Source organism: Oncorhynchus keta, chromosome 23 (genome assembly GCF_023373465.1).
Source record: "Oncorhynchus keta strain PuntledgeMale-10-30-2019 chromosome 23, Oket_V2, whole genome shotgun sequence".
Lineage (NCBI taxonomy): Eukaryota > Metazoa > Chordata > Actinopteri > Salmoniformes > Salmonidae > Oncorhynchus > Oncorhynchus keta.
This window is the reverse complement of record NC_068443.1, coordinates 21,996,304-22,018,482: the sequence shown is the minus strand read 5'-3', so window position 1 is coordinate 22,018,482 and position 22,179 is coordinate 21,996,304. Positions and strand designations below refer to the sequence as shown.

Below are 22,179 nucleotides of genomic sequence, written 5' to 3'. Positions count from 1 at the left end.
GGGGAGTTTCTCCCATTCTTCTCTACAGATCCTCTTAAGCTCTGTCATGTAGGATGGGGAGCGTCGTCGCTGCAGTTATTTTCAAGTCTCCTCAGTTCAATCGGGTTCAAGTCCCGGCTCTGGCTGGGCCACTCGAGGACGTTCAGAGACTTGTGCTGAAGCCTCTCCTGTGTTGTCCTGGCTGTGTGCTTAGGGTTGTTGTCCTGTTGGAAGGTGTCTGAGGTCCTGAGCGCTCTGGAACAGGTTTTCATCAAGGATCTCTCTGTTCTTTGCTCTGTTCATCTTTCCCTCGTGACTGACTAGTCTCCCAGCCCCTGCCGCTGAAAAATATCCCCACAGCAGGATGTGGGCACCACCATGCCTCACTGTAGGGATTTTGTGCCAGGTTTCTGTGACGCTTGGCATTCAGGCCAAAGAGTGCAATCTTGGTTTCATCAAACCACTCTTCCTTAAAGGCCTGATTGGTGGAGTGCTGCAGAGATGGTTGTCTTTCTGGAAGGTTCTCCCATCTCCACAGAGGAACTTTGGACCTCTGTCCGAGTGACCATCAGGTTCTTGGTCACCTCCCTGACCAAGTTCTTCTCCCCCGATTGCTCAGTTTGGCTGGGCGGCCAGCTCTAGGAAGAGTCTTGGTGGTTCCAAACTTCTTCCATTTAAGAATGATGGAGGCCACTGTGTTATTGGGGACCTTCAATGCTGCAGAAATGTTTCGGTACCCTTCCCTATGCCTTGACACAATCCGTTCTCAGAGCTCAACAGACAATTCCTTTCAACCTCATGGCTGGTTTTTGCTCTGACATGCACTGTCAACTGTGGGGCCTCACATAGACAGGTGTGTGCCTTTCCTGTCCAATCATGTCCAATCAATTGAATTTATGGGGTATTGTTTGTAGATTGATGAGGAAAACAACAAATGTAATACATTTTAGAATAAGTCTGTAACTAACAAAATGTGGGAAAAGTCAAGGGGTCTGAATACTTTCCAAATGCCCTGTAAACTCAAGAACATTATATTTTAGGATTCATAATACAGGAGACTATTCAAAGTATAAACATAGAATGGTAACGCAATCTATTGATATAATGACGATTTTAGGGAGTTTCTGTTTTGATATTGAGCGCAGGTAATTGTTCCATTCCATGGCGGTGTTTGCATCCTGTGTTTGCCAGTCGAGAGGGATTCCCCATCCACTTACTGTAGACTACTTACTGTATGTAGGTTGTTCTCTGATAAGCTTCAAAGAAATGTAGCGCATAGTGCTGCACGCATAAAGTAAATAGGCTCCTCCTAGTCAAGACACCGCCATAAAGATGTGACAATATTTAAGAATAGGTCATCCCATGCTCTCTCTTGAGAACAGTGTCGGTGAGATCGATTTCATTACTTTTCAGAGACGCTCACATGGTTAGAGGTAAGGAGTTTATTCTCATTCATAGTGAACATACGAGAGGGTAAACGTCCTGAAATTAACGCAGTGATGTTGATGCAGTTAACACTAGGCTATTACGTTATTTATTTTATGCATGTGTTATAACACATTTTTTTTCGGATTGCAATTATGAGTCTACAAAATATTAATTTAATTGTCTTTGAATCAAGATGACCAACAAATCCAGAAGTGTTTAATTCTTAAATTAGACCTATTTATTGTTTGTGATTTTTGGAGGCGATGAAACATATGTAATAATCTCAATGATTATACTCTCAAATTATCAGTGATAATATATGAATGCATTACATTTGATAAAAACATGATTTACCTAATAACATTAACCACCATCATTCAACACCAACTGACAATGTCTTTTTTTTTTGCATTGCATAACCGACTCATTGGTCCCACATAACCACTATATGCCCATCCTTCTATTGCATGCGTTTTTCGAAAGAGATGAACTTCGAGGGGGACAGCGGCCTGTCAGGGATTTGTGGCAATGGGAAACTTAGACAGTGGCTGATCGATCAGATTGACAGCAGCATCTATCCCGGACTGGTTTGGGAGAATGAAGAGAAAAGCATTTTCAGGATTCCGTGGAAACATGCGGGCAAACAGGATTACAATCGTGACGAGGATGCTGCACTCTTCAAGGTGCGTTAGGACCCACACCTTCACTTTACCCGACTTCTCCTATTGTTTTTCTTCTACTTTTAAGTTACTATTTACAACTCGTGAATATTGAATATAGTGTGCAGGAACCCCATAAAGTATAGCTAACTCAATCATATTCATACTTATTTATCTCCAAACCAAGTCTTGTTGGTCTGGTGTAATTTACACTATTTGTTATAGACTACCTGTTGATTTTTACTACAGTATAGCAAGTGATGATCTTTGTTCAAGACAGTGGTATTTATTCAAGGCAGAGACCATGACATGGTGATTTTGATGCAGGCCCATAATGCCTTACTAATCGCCAGGTAAATTGTCATTGAATGCAGAGAGGAAGTCAAATCATTATGTTGTTGATTATTGCAGGCCTGGGCATTGTTCAAAGGGAAACATAGGGAAGGAGTGGACAAACCAGACCCCCCCACATGGAAGACCAGACTGCGATGTGCTCTGAACAAAAGCAATGACTTTGATGAGCTGGTGGAGCGAAGCCAACTGGACATATCCGATCCTTTCAAAGTCTACAGAATCATACCGGAGGGAGCTAAGAGAGGCACGTTTTGTTCATCTTATTGTAGTATTACCAAAGTGAAGTCCATGTCATGAATGCCTACTGTTCTGACTGTACTGTACTGTACCATAGTGAAGTGATATAGGCTACTGGCAGTTGATAGAGATTTCATGTGTCAAAGGTAATAATGCACTAGGGTTCAAGTTACACCTGCACTGTCGTAACTTGTGCTTCTGAGAAGTGCTGTAGTCTACCCCTCCCAAGAACCCCCCTGCTTACATAGAGGGTGAGCCCAAACTCATGCTGTCTGACTCTGAACCTAGCCGAGCAGACACACACACACAGCCGGCAATGTTTCATTTAGCCTCCATCGTCTGAGGAGGCAGGAAGCAGAGAGGAAGCCAATGTGTGTACCAAAAAGGCCTTGACACTTTTTTTAGAAGGCTTCAGTTACCCAGTGCAGAATGCACAGCATACATACTTAACCTCCAGGCTTGCATAACAAAGGCTGAATGCTCCACCATCAGAAGAATCCTTTGTCACTCTCACATGGCAGTCTCAGTTAGGATTGACTCTTCGAGGCCAAACCTGCAACCTAGGGGTTGAGACACTTTACACATGTTGTTATCGCGTGGCTCTATAGTTTCTGTATTCAACTGTTTGAAGAGGCTGAATGGCCTTGAACTCTGTTGAAAAGGCTCTAATTGTAAGGATGACAGTTGACAGATGAATACAATTGAATTTTATTTGACTTCTTATTGAGGACATAAATATTTCTGGAGGGACCACCACATAATGTTGCATTAGAGAGTTCTATGATGTGATGTCTAATGTTACGTTTCTGTAATGTAGGGATCAAGATGGCAGAGACGACGTCCCACATGAGCTCAGTCAACAGCTACCCTATGCACTCTCTATACCCATCTCTACAGAGCCAGGTAAGGTCATGTGTTTACCTCTGCAACAGGTACAATTGAAGTCGGAAGTTTACATACACCTTAGCCAAATACATTTAAACTCAGTTTTTCCTGACATTTAATCCAAGTAAAATAATTCCCTGTTTTAGGTCAGTTAGGATCACCACTTTATTTTAAGAATGTGAAATGTCAGAATAATAGTAAAGATAATGATTTATTTCAGCTTTTTTTGATTTCATCACATTTCCAGTGGGTCAGAAGTTTACATAAACTCAATTAGTATTTGGTAGCAGTGCCTTTAAATTGTTTAACTTGGGTCAAACGTTTTGGGTAGCTTTCCACAAGCTTCCCACAATAAGTTGGGTGAATTTTGGCCCATTCCTCCAGACAGAGCTCGTGTAACTGAGTCAGGTTTGTAGGCCTCCTTGCTTGCACACACTTTTTCAGTTCTGCCCACAAATGTTCTATGGGATTGAGGTCAGGGCTTTGTGATGGCCACTCCAATACCTTGACTTTGTTGTCCTTAAGCCATTTTGCCACAACTTTGGAAGTATGCTTGGGGTCATTGTCCATTTGGAAGATCCATTTGCGACCAAGATTTAACTTCCTGACTGATGTCTTGAGATGTTGCTTCAATATCGCCACATTATTTTCCTACCTCATAATGCCGTCTATTTTGTGAAGTGCACCAAGCCCTCCTGCAGCAATGCGCCTCAACAACATGATGCTGCCACTCCGTGCTTCACGGTTGGGATGGTGTTTTTCGGCTTGCAAGCCTCCCCCTTTTTCCTCCAAACATAACTATGGTCATGATGGCCAAACAGTTCTATTTTTTTTTCATCAGACCAGATGACATTTCACCAAAGAGTACGATCTTTGTCTCCATGTGCAGTTGAAAACCGTAGTCTGGCTTTTTTATGGCGGTTTTGGAGCAGTGGCTTCTTCCTTGCTGAGAGGTCTTTCAGGATATGTCGATATAGGACTCGTTTTACTGTGGATATGGATACTTTTGTACCTGTTACCTCCAGCATCTTCACAAGATCCAAAGTACGTTCATCTCTAGGAGACAGAACAAGTCTCCTTCCTGAGCGGTATGACGGCTGTGTGGTCCCATGGTGTTTATACTTGTGTACTATTGTTTGTACAGATGAACGTGGTACCTTCAGGCATTTGGAAATTGCTCCCAAGGATGAACCAGACTTGTGGAGGTCTACAATTTTTTTTCTGAGGTCTTGGCTGATTTCTTTTGATTTTCCCATGATGTCAAGCAAAGAGACACTGAGTTTGAAGGTAGGCATTGAAATACATCCACAGGTCCACCTCCAATGGACTCAAATTATGTCAATTAGCCTATTGGAAGGTCCTAAAGCCACAACGTCCTTTTCTGGAATTTTCCAAGCTGTTTAAAGGTACAGTCAACTTAGTGTTTGTAAACTTCTGACCCACTGGAATTGTGATACAGTGAATTATAAGTGAAATATTCTTTCTTTAAACAATTGATGGAAAAATTACTTGTGTCATGCACAAAGTAGATGTCCTAACCGACTTGCCAAAACTACAGTTTGTTAACAAGGAATTTGTGGAGTGGTTGAAAAATGAGTTTTAATGACTCCAATCTAAGTGTATGTAAACTTCTGACTTCAATTGTACCTTCAAAGATCTTCACAGCTCTCTCCCTGCTGGGTGTGGATCAGGAACCCACCACTACCTGACTAACAGCTGTCTCCTCTCCCCCTGGCCTGTCCCCAGGTGTCTGGCGGATTCATGATTCCTCAGGAGAGGAAGGAGTGGAGGGATTACAGCCACACACTGGACCCGCCTCAGCTTCACCAGCCACCCCACACTGAGCTGCAGTACAGCCAGTGCCACTACCCACAGCCACTCAGCCGTCCCTGGCACACTGGGCCACACACAGATAACGGTGAGACATGGCATCGCCATGGGGAAGACACTGATTATAGGAATGAAAATATCATGGAGAGATAAGACTCCACAGTATATGTCCTTCAGTGCAAGTACAGAGGAGCCAGGTAGAGATGAAGCCATGTGAACACCATACTTCACTAGTTCTCATGTTAACTTGGTTTCAGATAATGAAAGGCTATAGTATAGGTCAGTGGTCTGTATGACAAATTTGACATATGTTAATCTGAGTGACGCACACTCACATAAGTTGTTAAAACAGCTACAGTTTGACAGTGAATGCTTTGGTGACCCCCAGTTCTCCAAAATAATGAGGACTTCATTTAACAGTCTTTAGTCAGGTTCCTCCTGATTATTTAGACAAGGTCTAGTAATTCATCCTCCATGATATGTACACTGAAAAAACCCATTCATTGGTTAACAACAGTATTTATTTATCTTCTCCCCTCAGGTTATCAGTTTACTGGCTCCTTCTGTTCCTACTCTTCCTCAGAGTCTCACCCCACAGCATTTAAAATGGACCACAACATGTCTACCCTTTCTGGTACATGCTATTCTATACTTCTAGATTACTAATGTACTACTGCTGCCTCTGCTACTACTCCCACTTCTGCTACGACTGCTCCTACTACTGCTGCTACTACTTGTACTACTACTACTGCTAACTATACTACTAATACTACTGCTGCTACTACTTCTACTACTAATACTACTGCTGCTACTACTTCTACTACTGCTACTACTGCTACTACTACCATTTCTTGCTAGTCTTTTCATTTCCTTCAAGATATCATGGAATTATTCCCGAAACACCCTTTTCAGTTATTGTGCACACGGCATGTGTGTATTGTATTGTAATTCCACACCACTGACCAGTGATAATGACAGATAGACACAAAGACAAGATTAGTACGATGTAGTGGAGCGTACTGAATTATTATATTGTTTTGCCAACCACCAGAAACTAAAAGCTGTTTCTATAGGACAATTACTTCCCTAATCTGGCTTTTAATATGGTCAGGTATTTGTCAGTGTTGGAACTGGAAACAGTGCTCATATTAATGATATTCTATTCATATACAGTTGAAGTCGGAAGTTTACATACACCTTAGACAAATACATTTAAACTCAGTTTTTCACAATTCCTGACATTTAATACTAGTAAAAATGCCCTGTTTTAGGTCCGTTAGGATCACCACTTCATTTTAAGAATGTGAAATGTCAGAATAATAGTAGAGACAATTATTTATTTCAGCTTTTATTTATTTCATCACATTCCCAGTGGGTCAGAAGTTTACATGCACTCGATTAGTATTTGGTAGCATCGCTTTTAAATAGTCTAATTTGGGTCAAACGTTTCGGGTAGCCTTCCACAAGCTTCCCACAATAAATTGGGTGAATTTTGGCCCATTCCTCCTGACACAGCTGGTGTAACTGAGTCAGGTTTGTAGGACTCCTTACTCACACATGCTTTTTCAGTTCTGCTAACACATTTTCTATAGAATTGAGGTCAGGGCTTTGTGGTGGCCACTCCAATACCTTGACTTTGTTGTCCTTAAGCCATTTTGCCACAATTTTGGAAGTATGAATGGGGTCATTGTCCATTTGGAAGACACATTTGCGACCACGCTTTAACTTCCTGACTCGTGTCTTGAGATGTTGCTTCCATATCGCCACATAATTTTCCTACCTCATGATGCCATCTATTTTGTGAAGTGCACCAGTCCCTCCTGCAGCAATGCACTCCCACAACATGATGCTGCCACCCCCATGCTTCACAGTCGGGATGGTGTTCTTTGGCTTGCAAGCATCCCCCTTTTTCCTCCAAACATAACGATGGTCATTATGGCCAAACAGTTCTACTTTTTTTTCATCAGACCAGAGGACATTTCTCTAAAAAGTACGATCTTTGTCTCCATGTGCAGTTGAAAACCGTAGTCTGGCTTTTTTTATGGTGGTTTTGGAGCAGTGGCTTCTTCCTTGCTGTGAGGCCTTTCAGGTTATGTTGATATAGGACTCGTTTTACTGTGGATATAGATACTTTTGTACTTGTTAACTCCAGCATCTTCACAAGGTCCTTTGCTGTTGTTCTGGGATTGATTTGCACTTTTTGCACCAAAGTACATTCATCTCTAGGAGACAGAATGTGTCTCCTTCCTGAGCGGTATGACGGCTGCGTGGTCCCATCGTGTTTATACTTGCGTACCATTGTTTGTGCAGATGAACGTGGTACCTTCAGGCGTTTGGAAATTCCTCCCAAGGATGCACCAGACTTGTGGAGGTCTACAATTGTCTTTCTGGGGTCTTGGGTGATTACTTTTGATTTTCCCCTGATGTCAAGCAACGAGACACTGAGTTTGAAGGTAGGCCTTGAAATACATCCACAGTTACACCTCCAATTGAGTCAAATTATGTCAATTAGCAGAAGCTAAAGCCAGAAGCTTCTAAAGCCATGATGACATTTTCTGGAATTTCCCAAGCTGTTTAAAGGCACAGTCAACTTAGTGTATGTAAACTTCTGACCCACTGGAATTGTGATACAGTGAATTAAATAATAAATAATCGGTCTGTAAACAATTGTTGGAAAAATTACTTGTGTCATAAACAAAGTAGATGTCCTAACCGACTTGCCAAAACTACAGTTTGTTAACAAGAAATGTGTGGATTGGTAGAAAAACGAGTTTTAATGACTACAATTTAAGTGTATGTAAACTTCTGACTTCAACTGTATGTTGTTGATATTTTAGATGGGTGACTGCAGGGACAGAAACGGATTAAGATGTTTATTACGACTTCACACATGGAAAGAATGCATTTGTTTTCAGACAGCTGTCAATCTTCTTTCATTTGGAATACTTTTACTTACTGGTTCATTCTCTAACATCTTCCCCCCTCTTTCCTCCAGACTTCCGACTGCACGTATCCCTGTTCTACCGTGAGTCTCTGGTCAAGAAGGTAACCACCTCTAGTCCTGAAGGCTGCCGGATCACCTCTTCTTCCTCCTCATCTTCCTCTCCGTCCTCCCTCTGCCACGAGGACAGGCTGTACAGTGGTGCAGAGACGGTGCAGTTCCCCTCCCCTTACCCCCAGTCTCAGAGGAGAGGGGCAGAGAAGCTACCCAACGTCCTGGAGAGGGGCGTGCTCCTGTGGATGACGTTAGATGGGCTCTATGCCAAGCGGTTGTGCCAGAGCCGAGTGTACTGGGAAGGCCCGCTGGCACCCTACACGGACAAACCCAATAAATTGGAGAAAGAACAGACCTGCAAGCTGTTTGACACCCAGCAGTTCCTCACTGGTGAGAAACAGTATTTTGATTGTGAGCTGATTGTGATGATGATGATGGTGCTGAACGTTGATTATGGTGGTGAGGATACCTACTGTAGAATGTGAAGTCCCTCTCCATGCTGTGGTATTAGTGGGTATGTGACCTGTCACGTTCTCAGCGTCGGCCTGTCTGTGGAGTCTCCATGAAACAGCCCCCGCCCACCTCCTGTGGTCTAGCTGCAGTTTACATGTGACCCACTCATTTTTCACACCAACGACTTCCTTGCAAATGACTGGAAAAAGCTTTCTCTGACTCCTCTTTCTCATTCTGTGAACCTTTTATTTTTAGCATTTTCTATGCAGTGATACTGAATCACAATACCCATCTCTCTCAAGCTGAACGTCCTTCCTTCATGAGCAAAGTAGATGTTTTCAGCTGTTAGGGGGCGAATTGATGAATTGTGGGTGAAATAAGGTGATAAAATCATTGTACACTCCCTCCATCCTGCCTTCCAGAGCTGCAGGGGTATGCCCACCATGGCCGTCCCATGCCCAGGCACCAGGTGGTGCTGTGTTTCGGAGACGAGTACCCGGACACCCAGCGCCAGGCCAAGATGATCACAGCACAGGTACAGTACATTACAGACTCTCGCTAACTTATTATGGTTGGAATCAACAGTGCATTGAAATAACAGTCCAACATGATAAAGGCTGGAATAAAAAGAAAACAAAATATAGCCTTGTTACTCATGATGATAAACAAAGGACTCTATCAACACGTCCAAATCGATTCTTCCCCCACTCTCTTGGCCCTATCCCATTGATGTTTGCAAATCTGTAGGATCTGGATAGGTATAAGAAGTGCAGTGCGTATTGCTTATACCTTACACATTTTCAGAAACTGAAAGTGAGGCCCAAGGGGGAGGGGAAGGGAGAGATTTGGTATTTGCTATTCTTGGTTACCCAGAAATAAATTCTTGCGAAATTTGGTCAGCATCCTTATTTACTTCTGGGTCAATACGTGTTAACAATTGAGAGTTCCATTGTACCAGGGAGAAAGCAATGTCTCCCCCCTCTACTGATTAACTACTGCGCACACAGGTTTGAAATCCCCCCCTCCCCCCTCCCATGTATATATTGAAGCACCGCCTTCGCCCAATTGTGATTTTTTCAAATAGAGACGAAAACCCCAAAACAGAAACTACTGCTACTAGTTATCTCAGCCATTCGATTACAGCCCTGACAGATTCTCTCGGTTTACACACAGAATCTGCCCAAGAGAGATTAGGTAAATGGGAGCAATCTTTATTCATTTTTCATCATTCATGGTGTGACCCCTGCATGTGTTGCAGGTGGAGCCCATGTTTGCCAGGGGCATGATATACTTCAGCCAGCAGAGCAGCAGTCACTGCCTGAGGGACTATGAGCTACAGGGACACACAGAGATCTCCCTTCCGGCTCCAGGAGTCTACCAGAGGACCCTTCAACAGAGCTCCCCTTTAGCTCCAGGAGACTACCAGAGGACCCTTCAACAGAGCTCCCCTCTAGCTCCAGGAGACTATCAGAGGACTCTGCAACACATGCAGGAGTAACACACAAACAGGCCCCAGGAGCCATGGACATGAATGTAGATTGACCAATGAGCTTTACATCGCTTCTCCTGAATAGTGTACAGTATACTGAGGTCTTGGACTAAAATACCTTACTGTAATTTTAACGTAAGACTGGACTGTGCCTCCATCGTCAGTGTCAGCAGTTTGAGCCAATGATCAATGTTAAAAATGGGGGCGCTTAAAGAATCTACCCTAGTTTGTACAGCCTTACAATTATTTTTGTAATCAACCATTTTTTTTGTTGTTCTATTAAATGCTATGAAAAAGTGAAAACCTATCACACGAGGTGGCGCGCAGGCCTATCACACGAGGTGGTGTGCAGGCCTATCACATGAGGTGGCGCGCAGGCCTATCACATGAGGTGGCGCGCAGGCCTATCACATGAGGTGGCGCGCAGGCCTATCACACGAGGTGGCGCGCAGGCCTATCACACGAGGTGGCGTGCAGGTCTATCACATGAGGTGGCGCGCAGGCCTATCACACGAGGTGGCATGTAGGCCTATCACACGAGGTGGCGTGCAGGCCTATCACACGAGGTGGCGTGCAGGCCTATCACATGAGGTGGCGTGCAGGCCTATCACACGAGGTGGCGTGCAGGCCTATCACACGAGGTGGCGCGCAGGCCTATCACATGAGGTGGCGTGCAGGCCTATCACACGAGGTGGCGTGCAGGCCTATCACACGAGGTGGCGTGCAGGCCTATCACACGAGGTGGCGCGCAGGCCTATCACATGAGGTGGCGTGCAGGCCTATCACATGAGGTGGCGCGCAGGCCTATCACATGAGGTGGCGTGCAGGCCTATCACATGAGGTGGCGTGCAGGCCTATCACATGAGGTGGCGTGCAGGCCTATCACACAGGAGGTGGCGTGCAGGCCTATCACACGAGGTGGCGTGCAGGCCTATCACACGAGGTGGCGTGCAGGCCTATCACAGGTGGCGTGCAGGCCTATCACAGGTGGCGTGCAGGCCTATCAGGCCACGAGGTGGCGTGCAGGCCTATCATCACGAGGTGGCGTGCAGGCCTATCACACGAGGTGGCGTGCAGGCCTATCACACGAGGTGGCGTGCAGGCCTATCATCACGAGGTGGCGTGCAGGCCTATCACATGAGGTGGCGTGCAGGCCTATCACACAGGAGGTGGCGTGCAGGCCTATCACATGAGGTGGCGTGCAGGCCTATCACATGAGGTGGCGTGCAGGCCTATCACATGAGGTGGCGTGCAGGCCTATCACATGAGGTGGCGTGCAGGCCTATCACACGATCACACGAGGTGGCGTGGCGTGCAGGCCTATCACATGAGGTGGCGTGCAGGCCTATCACATGCAGGAGGTGGCGTGCAGGCCTATCAGGTGGCGTGCAGGTGGCGTGCAGGTGGCGTGCAGGCCTATCACATGAGGTGGCGTGCAGGCCTATCACATGAGGTGGCGTGCAGGCCTATCACATGAGGTGGCGTGCAGGCCTATCACACGAGGTGATGTGTGTTACTCGTATTCCTGTGACATCTGTGGGTGCTGATGGGAAAGCTCCTGACCTGTGATAGTGGTGTGGGAGGGAGAACCCCACTACTTAGCCTCTCTCGTTCTCCTCTCTCTCATTTTCTTTCAACGAGAGGGGGATGCATGTGTATTTGTGTGCATGTGACATGGTGACAGTGTATAGGATGTGGTTTGGGGTAGAGGGTTTAGGGTGGGTGATGGGGGACCAATGTGAAGCAGAGAGGGACTGTCAGAAGCAGGAAGCACAATTCACAGGTGCACAGGAAGAAGAGTAGCCCTTATGAGAAATTAAGACTTGAGAAGGAAGAAGAAGCCAAATGTATATGATTGAAGAATACAAATGGATCATTGATATATTGAAGTGTCTCACACAGAGAGAATTTCTGTGTAGTATATTTTCACCCATTTATCAAACAATCTATGAAAGTGGTTTACTCCACTTAAGGCCAGGCACTGAATACAAATCCCTTGACATATTTTGATTATTTCTGAACAACAATAGGTAACTTTGATGCAACTTAACTGAATAACGATTATTGTATTCTTCTATTTTCTTGATTATCCGGCTCCATAATCTTCCAATCATATATTTCTATTGTCTACTACTTCACCATCTCACAACTGATTGAAAAAAGGGCAACCCTGGTGTACAGTGCTTTCGGAAAGTAGTCAGACCCCTTTACTTTTCTCACATTTTGTAACGTTACAGCCTTATTCTAAAATGTTTTCAATTATTATTTATTTCTGATGAATCTACACACAATACAAAACAGACCCTTTGCTATGACACTTGAAATTGGCGAATTGTCTACAGTCCCACAGTTGATAGTGCATGTCATAGTAAAAACCAAGCCCTGAGGTCGAAGGAATTGTCCTCAGAGCTCAGAGAGGATTGTGTCGAGGCACAGATCTGGGGAAGGGTACAAAAACATTTCTGCAGCATCGAAAGTCCCCAAGAACACAGTGGCATCCATTATTCTTAAATGGAAGAGGTTTGGAACCACCAAGACTCTTCCTAGAGCTGACTGCCCGGCCAAACTGAGCAATCGGAGGAAAGGGCCTTGGTCAGGGAGGTGACCAAAAACCCGATTGTCACTTTGACAGAGCTCCAGAGTTACTCTGTGGAAATGGGAGAACCTTCCAGAAGGACAAACATCTATGCAGCACTCCACCAATCAGGCCTTTATGGTAGAGTGGCCAGAAGGAAGCCAGTCCTCAGTAAAAGGCGCATGACAGCCCACTTGGAGTTTGCCCAAAGGCACCTAAAGGACTCTCAGACCATGACAAACAATATTCTCTGATCTTATGAAACCAAGATTGAACTCTTTGGCATGAATGCCAAGCGTCACATCTGGAGGAAACATGGCACCATCCCTGCTGTGAAGCATGGTTGTGGCAGCATCATGCTGTGGGGATGTTTTTCAGCGGCAGGTACTGGGAGACTAGTCAGGATCGAGGGAAAGACGAATGGAGCAAAGCACAGAGAGATCCTTGATGAAAACCTGCTCCATAGCGCTCAGGACCTCAGACTGGGACAAAGGTTCACCTTCCAACAGGACAACAACCCTAAGCACACAGCCAAGACAATGCAGGAGGGGTTTCGGGACAAGTCTCTGAATGTCCTTGAGTGGGCCAGCCAGAACCCGGAATCTCTTTTTTTGCTTGTCATTATGGGGTATTTATTGTGTGTAGATTGATCAGGAGAAAAAACTATTATATTAATTTTATACTAAGGCTACAAAAAGTGGAAAAAGTCAAGGGGTATGAATACTTTCCGAATGCACTGTACATGTACCAGTAATATACAACTCCAATTCGAGAGCAATTGTTGTTATCAGTTGTCTAGTGGTGGAGGGGAGGAAGCTGTTATAACAAATTGTTTCCCCTTGGCAGCTGGATGTGATGGAGGACACTGGCGTAGCACACACCACATGGGGCCCACAAGCTTTGCCCCCAAAAACACTTTGAACATTATAAATTTCCACGTAAGCTCTATGCCTGGAAATGCCCTTGTCAGGAGCAAAGGATCCCAATATTAAACTCTCCAAAAAAGTGTTTAAAATTCCCAAAACTGTCAATAATGGATATTAACTGAAAAATGATCGTATGTAGTGTCTTGCAATAGCCCTTTCTGACTCTTAAAGAATATTTCTCTCAGAACTGTGATTCCTAAACGATGTGTCTGGAGATTTGATACATTTGGACTCGTTATTCATTTCATCATTACATGTAGTGCAACAAGACCACTCATGGTCTGTAAAGCTCCTTACTTTTGATAGATTTAAACCAACAATATTGGAATCACCATGGTCACAACCTTAAACTGTCAACTCCATCTGCCTGGTAGAATATGAATTTGTAGTTCAAATATGTCGTGAGTGAGGCAGGCAAAAACGGGAGGAGAGAAGGACGGGAAAAAAACAGCGCTCCGAAAAAACAACACCTCACAGTGATGGGGTGCAAGGAACTGAACTAGATAGTGTGGGATGATGACATGCAGGTGTGTGGAACAGGTGATTAGAATACCAGTGATGGGGATCTGGAGAGTGAGATGGAAAGTGGTCTGCGTTTCCGGGATCGAAGTGTTTGGGAATGTGAGTTGGACGCAGACGTTACAGTGTGGAACTTCTTCCGTCCCTTTTCTCGGTCTTAGCTAGCCACTGACTACACTTAGGCTGGCTAGTTAGCAGAGCAGTAGATATATTTTAGTATTACTTAGCCTAGATCATTATTTGTACAGTATGTCAACTTTGGTGTCTATTTCAGACCTTGTGAAGGATTTTTGAAGGATGAGCATAAGAGCATTAAAAGGGGAGAAGACTATAAGTCTGGCCATGTGGAGAAGTGCAGCTATAGTGAGGGGCAACTTACCGGTTTGGAGAGGGCAAGCATGAGGGTTAAAGTTATCCTGTGTCAGTGAGTGTAGGCATGAGGGATAAAGTTTATCCTGTGTCAGTGAGTGTAGGCATGAGGGATAAAGTTTATCCTGTGTCAGGGAGTGTAGGCATGAGGGATACAGTTTATCCTGTGTCAGTGAGTGTAGGCATGAGGGATACAGTTTATCCTGTGTCAATGAGTGTAGCTCTATTAAGTTTAAGTTTGAGCATCTTAGCAATACAATGTGTTCTATGCTGCCGACAAGACAACATTCTACAAGGATAGAGCCACTTATTAAATTATATAATCATAAACCAGATCACCAAGGATACCAGACAGATGAGTATTAACTCAGTTCTGGGATGTTGTCATTGATGAGAATGAACCTAAAAACATATTGACATTCAGAATTGACTTTATTTAGACATCCAGTCTGTATTGTAGTTTCATGATCAGAGACAAATCATCAAAGACACAGTATTTATTTATTCCGTGTGCTACATGCATTCACACAGTCTTGATTTATAGGATCCTTCCCACTATACGATTGATATGTCAAGTAATAAAATCCCAAGTTATTAATTAAACGTTTATGGAAAAACTGCACTTGTCCTCGTGAAAATGACAGTTTATTAAATATTCTACAGCTGTAATGTCATCAATCAAATACATTTGATCTATTTATTTATATAGCACATCCTTCCTCTTGGCAGGTCTCTATAGATGACCAGGGTATTCTCTCTACCACATACTGATGAATGCCTCTGTGGAGCTCAAAAGTATAGCTATGCAGCCAAATGTGGCGGTTCACAATATCGGCCGTACGGATGTGGAATGCGAGTGGAGGAAGCCAGCCGTGCCCAACCAGGTGCAGTCAGTGTAGGACCTACAATGTATTTGGAAAGTATTCAGACCCCTTGACCTTTTAAACATTTTATGTTATGTTACAGCCTTATTCTAAAATTGATTAAATTGTTTTTTCCCCTCATCAATCTACACACAATACCCCACAATTACAAAGCAAAAGCAGGTTTTTAGAAATCTTGCATATTAAAGAAAAAAAAAAAAGCATTTACGGAATTATTCAGACCCTTCACTCAGTACTTTGTTGAAGCACCTTGATGCTGCCACCACCATAATTCACAGCAGGGATGGTGCCGGGTTTCCTCCAGACGTGACGCTTGGCATTCATGCCAACGTGTTCAATCTTGGTTTCATCAGACCAGAGAATATAGTTTGTAATGGTCTGAGAGTCCTTTAGGTGCCTTTGGGCAAACTCCAAGCGGGCTGTCATGTGCTTTTTCCTGAGGAGTGGGTTCCTTCTGGCCACTCTACCATAAAGGCCTGATCGGTGGTGTGCTGCAGAGATGGTTGTCCTTCTAGAAGGTTATCCCATCTCCACACAGAAACTCTGGAGCTCTGTCAAAGTGACTAGCAGGTTCTTGGTCACCTCCCTGACCAAGGCCTTTCTCTCCTGATTGTTAAGTTTGGGGGGATGGCCAGCTCTAGGAAGAGTCTTGGTGGTTCCAAACCTCTTGAATTTCAGAATGATTAAGGCCACTGTGTTCCTGGGGACGTTTGATGCTGCAGAAATGTTTTTGTACCTTTCCCCAGATCTGTGCCTTGACACAATCCTGTCTCTGAGCTCTATGGACAATTCCTTCAACCTTATGGCGTTGCTTTTGCACTGACATGCACTGTTAACTGTGGGACCTTATATAGAAATATGTGCCTTTCCAAACCATTTACAGTCAATTGAATTTACCACAGGTGGACTCCAAGTTGTAGAAACATCTCAAGGATCTCAATTTCAAGTCTCATAGCAAAGGGTCAGAATACATATGAGGTATTGTGTTTAGATTGATGAGGATTTGTATTTATATCATCACCATCCCCATTTTAGAATAAGGCGGTAACGTAACAAAATGTGGAAAAAGGAAGGGGTGTGAATACTTTCCGAATGCACTGTATACCCAGCCAAAGACCACAACCCTCTGTCCAGAGAGCTCACAGAGGAGGATCTTTATTGGCTAAGGAACCATCTCTGGGGCAGGTTCAGTGGAATGGCATAGAACAACTGACACCCACCTTGTTATCCCTGTCTGTACCAGACATCGTTAAAAAACAAGGGCACCTGGGGTATGCAGGCACCAACCGCAACTCGCACACCATGAGGAGAATGACAGCAATTATGGAGCAGTGGTTAGGGCCAAGCTCGTTACTCCGTTGCTGCGGAAACGGGTCTTCAGATCAGTCATTAAATGGGGTGCTGTCTGTAAAGTGGGACACAGATAATGAAGAGGAGGCATTCAAAATGGCTACATGGATGGATGTGCAGGAGCCAGGGCTTTGGGTCAAGGGGTCTGAGATCCTGGATACCTCACTGCTGGTCTGGTGGGGACCACAGCAGTGGTGGAGGTCAAGTGTCCCTATGCTGCAAAGGACCTTACCATTGACGAGGCATTGAAGTCAACGCATTTCTGTATCAAGGAGGGAGGGTCTTACCGCCTCTGTGAAGACCATCCTTACTGGCACCAGGTCCAGGGGTCAACTCCACATCACTGGAAGGGACACCTGCTTCTTTGTTTTAAGGACCACCAAAGCCTCCATCTGTCACGCCCTGACCGTAGATTGCTTTGTATGTTTCTATTTTTTGTTTCGTCAGGGTGTGATGTGGGTGGGCAACCTATGTTTGTATGTCTAGGTTTTGTATTTGTATGTTTTGGCCGTGCAAGGTTCTCAATCAGGGACAGCTGTCATTCGTTGTCTCTGATTGAGAACCATACTTAGGTAGCCTGTTTTCCCACTGTTAGTTGTGGGTTGTTATTTTTTGTTTGTGTTGGTTGCACCTTGCAGAACTGTTTCGGCTATTCTTTTGTTATTTTGTATTCAGTGTTCAGTCAGCTAAGCTAATAAAGATGAACACGTACCCCGTTGCATTTTGGTCCAATGACTCCTCTTCTTCTGACGAAAGCCGTGACAGAACCATCCACCACAAACGGACCAAGCAGTGGGGTAACAGGGAGCAGAGGTTGATGGACTCATGGACATGGGGGGAATATTGGACGGCAAGGGACCCTGGAGACAGGCTGGGGAATATCGCCGCTCCAAATAAGAACTGGAGGCAGCTAAAGCTGAGCGGTGGCGATATGAGGTAAGGCAGTGCAACAGGCACGAGAGGCAGCCCTAAAAACTTTTGGGAGGGGGCACACGGGGAGATTGGCGGAGTCAGGCGAGAGACCTGAGCCAATTCCCCGTGCTTACCGGAAGCAGCGTGGTACTGGTCAGACACCGTGTTATGCGATGAAGCGCATGGTGTCGCCAGTGCGCGCTCATAGCCCTGAGGGCTATATGCCAGCACCCCGCAAGTGCCATGCGAGAGTGGGCATCCAGCCAGGGTGGATTGTGCCAGCTCAGCGCGTTTGGTCTCCGGTGCGCCGTTTCGGTCCAGGGTATCCTGCGCCGGCTCTGCGTACTGTGTCTCCGGGGCATTGGGAGGGTGCAGTTCGCCCTATGCCTGCACTCCGCCCGTGCCGGGTAAATGTGGGCATTTAGCCTAAGGGAGAGGTGCGAGGGGTATGCACCAGATCTCCAGTGCTCCCCCACAGCCCGGTTCGACCTGTGCCTGCACTCTGGAGGGTCCGGGCTAAAGTGGTCATCCAGCCTGGAGGAGTGGTGCGAATGCTGCGCACCAGAGCTTCAGTGCTCCCCCACAGCCCGGTCCATCCGGTGCCTCCTCCACGCACCAGGCCTCCTGTAGGTCTCTCCAGCCTGGTGGGCCCTGTGGCAACCCCATGCACCAGGCTGTCTCTCTGTCTACTCCCTCCAGGTTCTCCCTCCAGTCCGGAGCCACCAGAGTCTCCCTCCTGTCTGGGGCTGCCAGAGCCGCCCGTCAGTCCGGAGCTACCAGAGCTGCCCGTCAGTCCAGAGCTGCAAGAGCAGCCCATCAGTCCAGAGGCACCAGAGCCGCCCGTCAGTCCAGAGGCGCCACTCACTCCAGACTCGACCATCAGTCCAGTGGCGTCCTTTAGTCTGGGGTCAGCAGTGAGGGTTCCCGCTCCAGAGGCATTACTGAAGTGGGCCGAGTCAGAAGTGGGGCGGGGTCCACGTCCCTCACCAGAACCACCACCGCGGAGTAATGCCCAGACCCTCCCCTATAGGTTCAGGTTTTGCGGCCGGAGTCCGCACCTTTGGGGGCTACTGTCACGCCCTGACCGTAGATTGCTTTGTATGTTTCTATTTTTTGTTTGGTCAGGGTGTGATGTGGGTGGGCATTCTATGTTTATATGTCTATGTTTTGTCAGGGACAGCTGTCTTTGGTTGTCTCTGATTGAGAACCATACTTAGGTAGCCTGTTTTCCCACTGTTAGTTGTGAGTTGTTATTTTTTGTTTGTGTTGGTTGCACCTTGCAGAACTGTTTCGGGTATTCTTTTGTTATTTTGTATTCAGTGTTCAGTCAGTTAAGCTAATAAAGATGAACACGTACCCCGCTGCATTTGGGTCCAATGACTCCTCTTCTTCTTCCGACGAAAGTCGTGACACCATCACCATCCCCATCCAGGGTGATGACCTCTGACAGACTCATATTGCTCCTTCTGTCAGTACCTGCTTTTTTCAATGGTCTAAAAATATTCCACATAGTTCATACACACACAACGCTCCCAGAATAGGTTATATTACATTAAAGTGTTGCTCAAAGCAGCTAACTAAAGTAACGCACTGTAATTAGCTTTATCATGGGCACAGTGGGAATTTACATCTGTGAAGTTCAAATTATTTCTTACCCCATGTGTTTTACTTGCTGAAGGCCCCAGTCATCCCTGCCTGTATCTGACATTGTTGAAAAACAAGTGAACAATGAATAGAAATCATACACACACTAGGCTTCTAGAATAGGTTATATTGCAAAGAAGTCTTCATCAAAGCAGCAAACTAAAGTAATGCACAGTGGGAATATATATCTGTGATGTTTAAATGATGTCTTACCCCCAGAGTGAAAGAGAGAGATCACTTCCATCAGATCTCCTTGATGAGGGTAGTGTTGATCATGCACTGCTTCTTGTGGAGTGAGCCTCATGTTCCGTATTTCACGTGTCATGTCTAAAACATTTGGAAAAGAGGTCATATAGTCAAAATTTCGATGCATCGACAAATTCAATGTTTTACACAATATTGTATTACATTTGATGAGCTGTCCGTCCACAGGCTCGATCTGCTGTAGTCTCTACAACTTGAGGCTTGTGCTCCGATCACACTGGCACAGGATGTCCACGCACCGGATGGCCCGAGGGATGTACTCCTGTTGGACTGGAAAACAAAGGGACATTTGGTCAGTGGTGGGTCTTTTTCAATGCCGTATCAACATCTTTATCTGGACAGAAAATGCATTGTTTATCATAACACAAACCCACCTTGAACCTTGTGACAAGTGATCCCTCAACACCCAATCCTCATGCCTCATTGTTTGTTCCTGTTTCCCAATCAACAGTCTGAATCTTCCTCTTCTGCCATGGTGGATGAGCTAGCTACTGTTTCTGATAAATATAGGGCAATTTCTCTTTCCCACTGGAAAATGGCAGATGCAGACCCGAGTTTTGTCACTGGGTTTCTGATCCACCCATCTGAAAGACAAAAATATGTATATGTTTACTAGCTAGCTAAGTTGATTACTACAATGTTAACATCTATATTAAAAAACAATAACCCACAGACTTGACTATAGTAAAGGTAAAATAGACCTGGCTTTGGTCCATGTGCACATCTAAACTCCTACTTGCCCAATGAGATGGTGTATTGCGATGAGCTATATAACTCTACCTATGATTCTAATTCTCAAGAGTAAAGTTAAAACCGCCAGCTGTGAGGTCACCAAGGAGGACTAACAGTGATAGTGGGATCGTTTGATAGGTATTGACATGCAGCAATAAGGATTTTGTGCACTGGCCAGCAGACCGCGATTTATACTAGCCCGGGTAACATTCAGGTCCTAATTCTGTGCCATGCAATGTTTGTAAAGGCAAAATTTCACTGCAGTGTCTGGCTAGTTTGCCACATTTTCTGATAGCCATTTCACTGCTGTGTCAGGCTAGTTTGACAAATTGTCTACTAGCCCAGTATGAAGAGTACTAGTCTTTGGCTAGCTTAATTTACATTCCTGTTGACATGTTTAACTGACTTCACAGGTCATTTGATTAGTCATATATAACAGAAGCACACGTGGAACAAAACCATTTGTGTTTTGTATGGAAAAACATTGTGGCCACCTGTCCTTTGTGAGCTAGCTATTCGGCTAGTTAATGTTAGCTCACCATTCGCCTTTCCACATGGTGACATGCTAGCTAATGTTAGCCCTCCAGGGTAGGGATATTTAGCTAATGGAAGGTAGTTATGTTAGCTCATCGTTCATGTTGTCAGACCTTTCCCCAGACCCCACGGGTGGTCACATGCTAGCTAGTTCACCAGTGCAGGGATATTTAAAACTTGAGCTAATTAGTGCTAATAGCTCATTCGGAAAAGTCTGACTACACCCCAGATAGATACGATGCAACGTTAGCTAGATAACATTCAGTAATGTAGCCAACTAGCCAACCACGGTGCCTAACTAGCTAGCCCACCAGGCAATATTTAGCTAGTCATATAAGAAATTAGTGGTTTGTCTGTATTTGGGTCAAAGAGTTATAAGGTTTTCAAAGTAGCAAAAAAATTAAATAGCTATTACAATTCCCTAAAAGGATTGTTTTTATGTTAAAGTGTCTCCTATGCCCTTATATTAGTTATATTCAATAATAATTCATTTTTATTGAGATTTATATGTTTTATTGAGATTTGTACCCTAGTAAAATGTAATTCAGTACAACACTGTTTAAAAATATATATTCTATGCCCTTTTTCATAATCAGAAGGTTATATATCCATGCTTAGACTGGTAGAAATATAACTACCCAGAAAAAATGACAATTTATTTTGAATACTACATATTTGATGTGTCACAGGTACATCTCAAAATTTGTTGAAGGTTTTTTACAAAATCATCCTGCCTTACACTGAAAAAAATTCATAATTGTGTGTGTGTGTAATATTATGTTAAGTAATATAATCCATCGGTTATATCTCAACTGCAGTGCAAAAAAACATGAACTACAATGCAACTTAATGTTAAGTGTTATCCACCCAGCTTTATATCCTATTATGTCCTATTCTGTTGCTGACAGTAGCATGAAACCTTGAAAAAAAACCTTGCTTTTCTTCTGGCTAGTCTTTCCTCCCTAGCAACTGGATATGTGTTAAACTTTTGTCTGTGCCATGCAACCCTATCCTTATTAGACAACAGCATCTACAGTATAAAGATAATGTATCTTGAAATACCTTTAAAATGCCATAAAATTATTTCAATTTATAATATTCAGTATTCATACAACAAGTAAATATGAATGGCATGATTAAACATTGTAAACTAGTGGAAAC

General features: G+C 44.5%; 1 protein-coding gene across 50 annotated transcripts; it reads left to right on the top strand.

Moving 5' to 3' along the window:
* Nucleotides 1-1,264: 1,264 nt before the first annotated feature.
* LOC118401999 (interferon regulatory factor 4-like) lies at nt 1,265-19,208 on the top strand. 50 transcript variants are annotated; one of them, XM_052476853.1, is made up of 15 exons: nt 1,265-1,412; nt 1,891-2,090; nt 2,478-2,664; nt 3,475-3,560; nt 5,289-5,460; nt 5,914-6,006; nt 8,368-8,757; nt 9,243-9,355; nt 10,079-10,786; nt 10,837-10,950; nt 11,076-11,100; nt 11,228-11,252; nt 11,351-11,400; nt 11,479-11,578; nt 11,713-19,208. In XM_052476853.1, exons 1-9 carry the CDS (start codon nt 1,403-1,405, stop codon nt 10,316-10,318), a joined length of 1,491 nt encoding a protein of 496 aa, XP_052332813.1. In that variant the 5' UTR covers nt 1,265-1,402; the 3' UTR covers nt 10,319-10,786; nt 10,837-10,950; nt 11,076-11,100; nt 11,228-11,252; nt 11,351-11,400; nt 11,479-11,578; nt 11,713-19,208. The 50 variants fall into 50 exon arrangements, with proteins under 50 accessions (XP_052332813.1, XP_052332812.1, XP_052332811.1 ...); XM_052476852.1 differs by having other exon boundaries at nt 11,203-11,252; XM_052476851.1 differs by having other exon boundaries at nt 11,076-11,125; nt 11,203-11,252.
* Nucleotides 19,209-22,179: the final 2,971 nt, after the last annotated feature.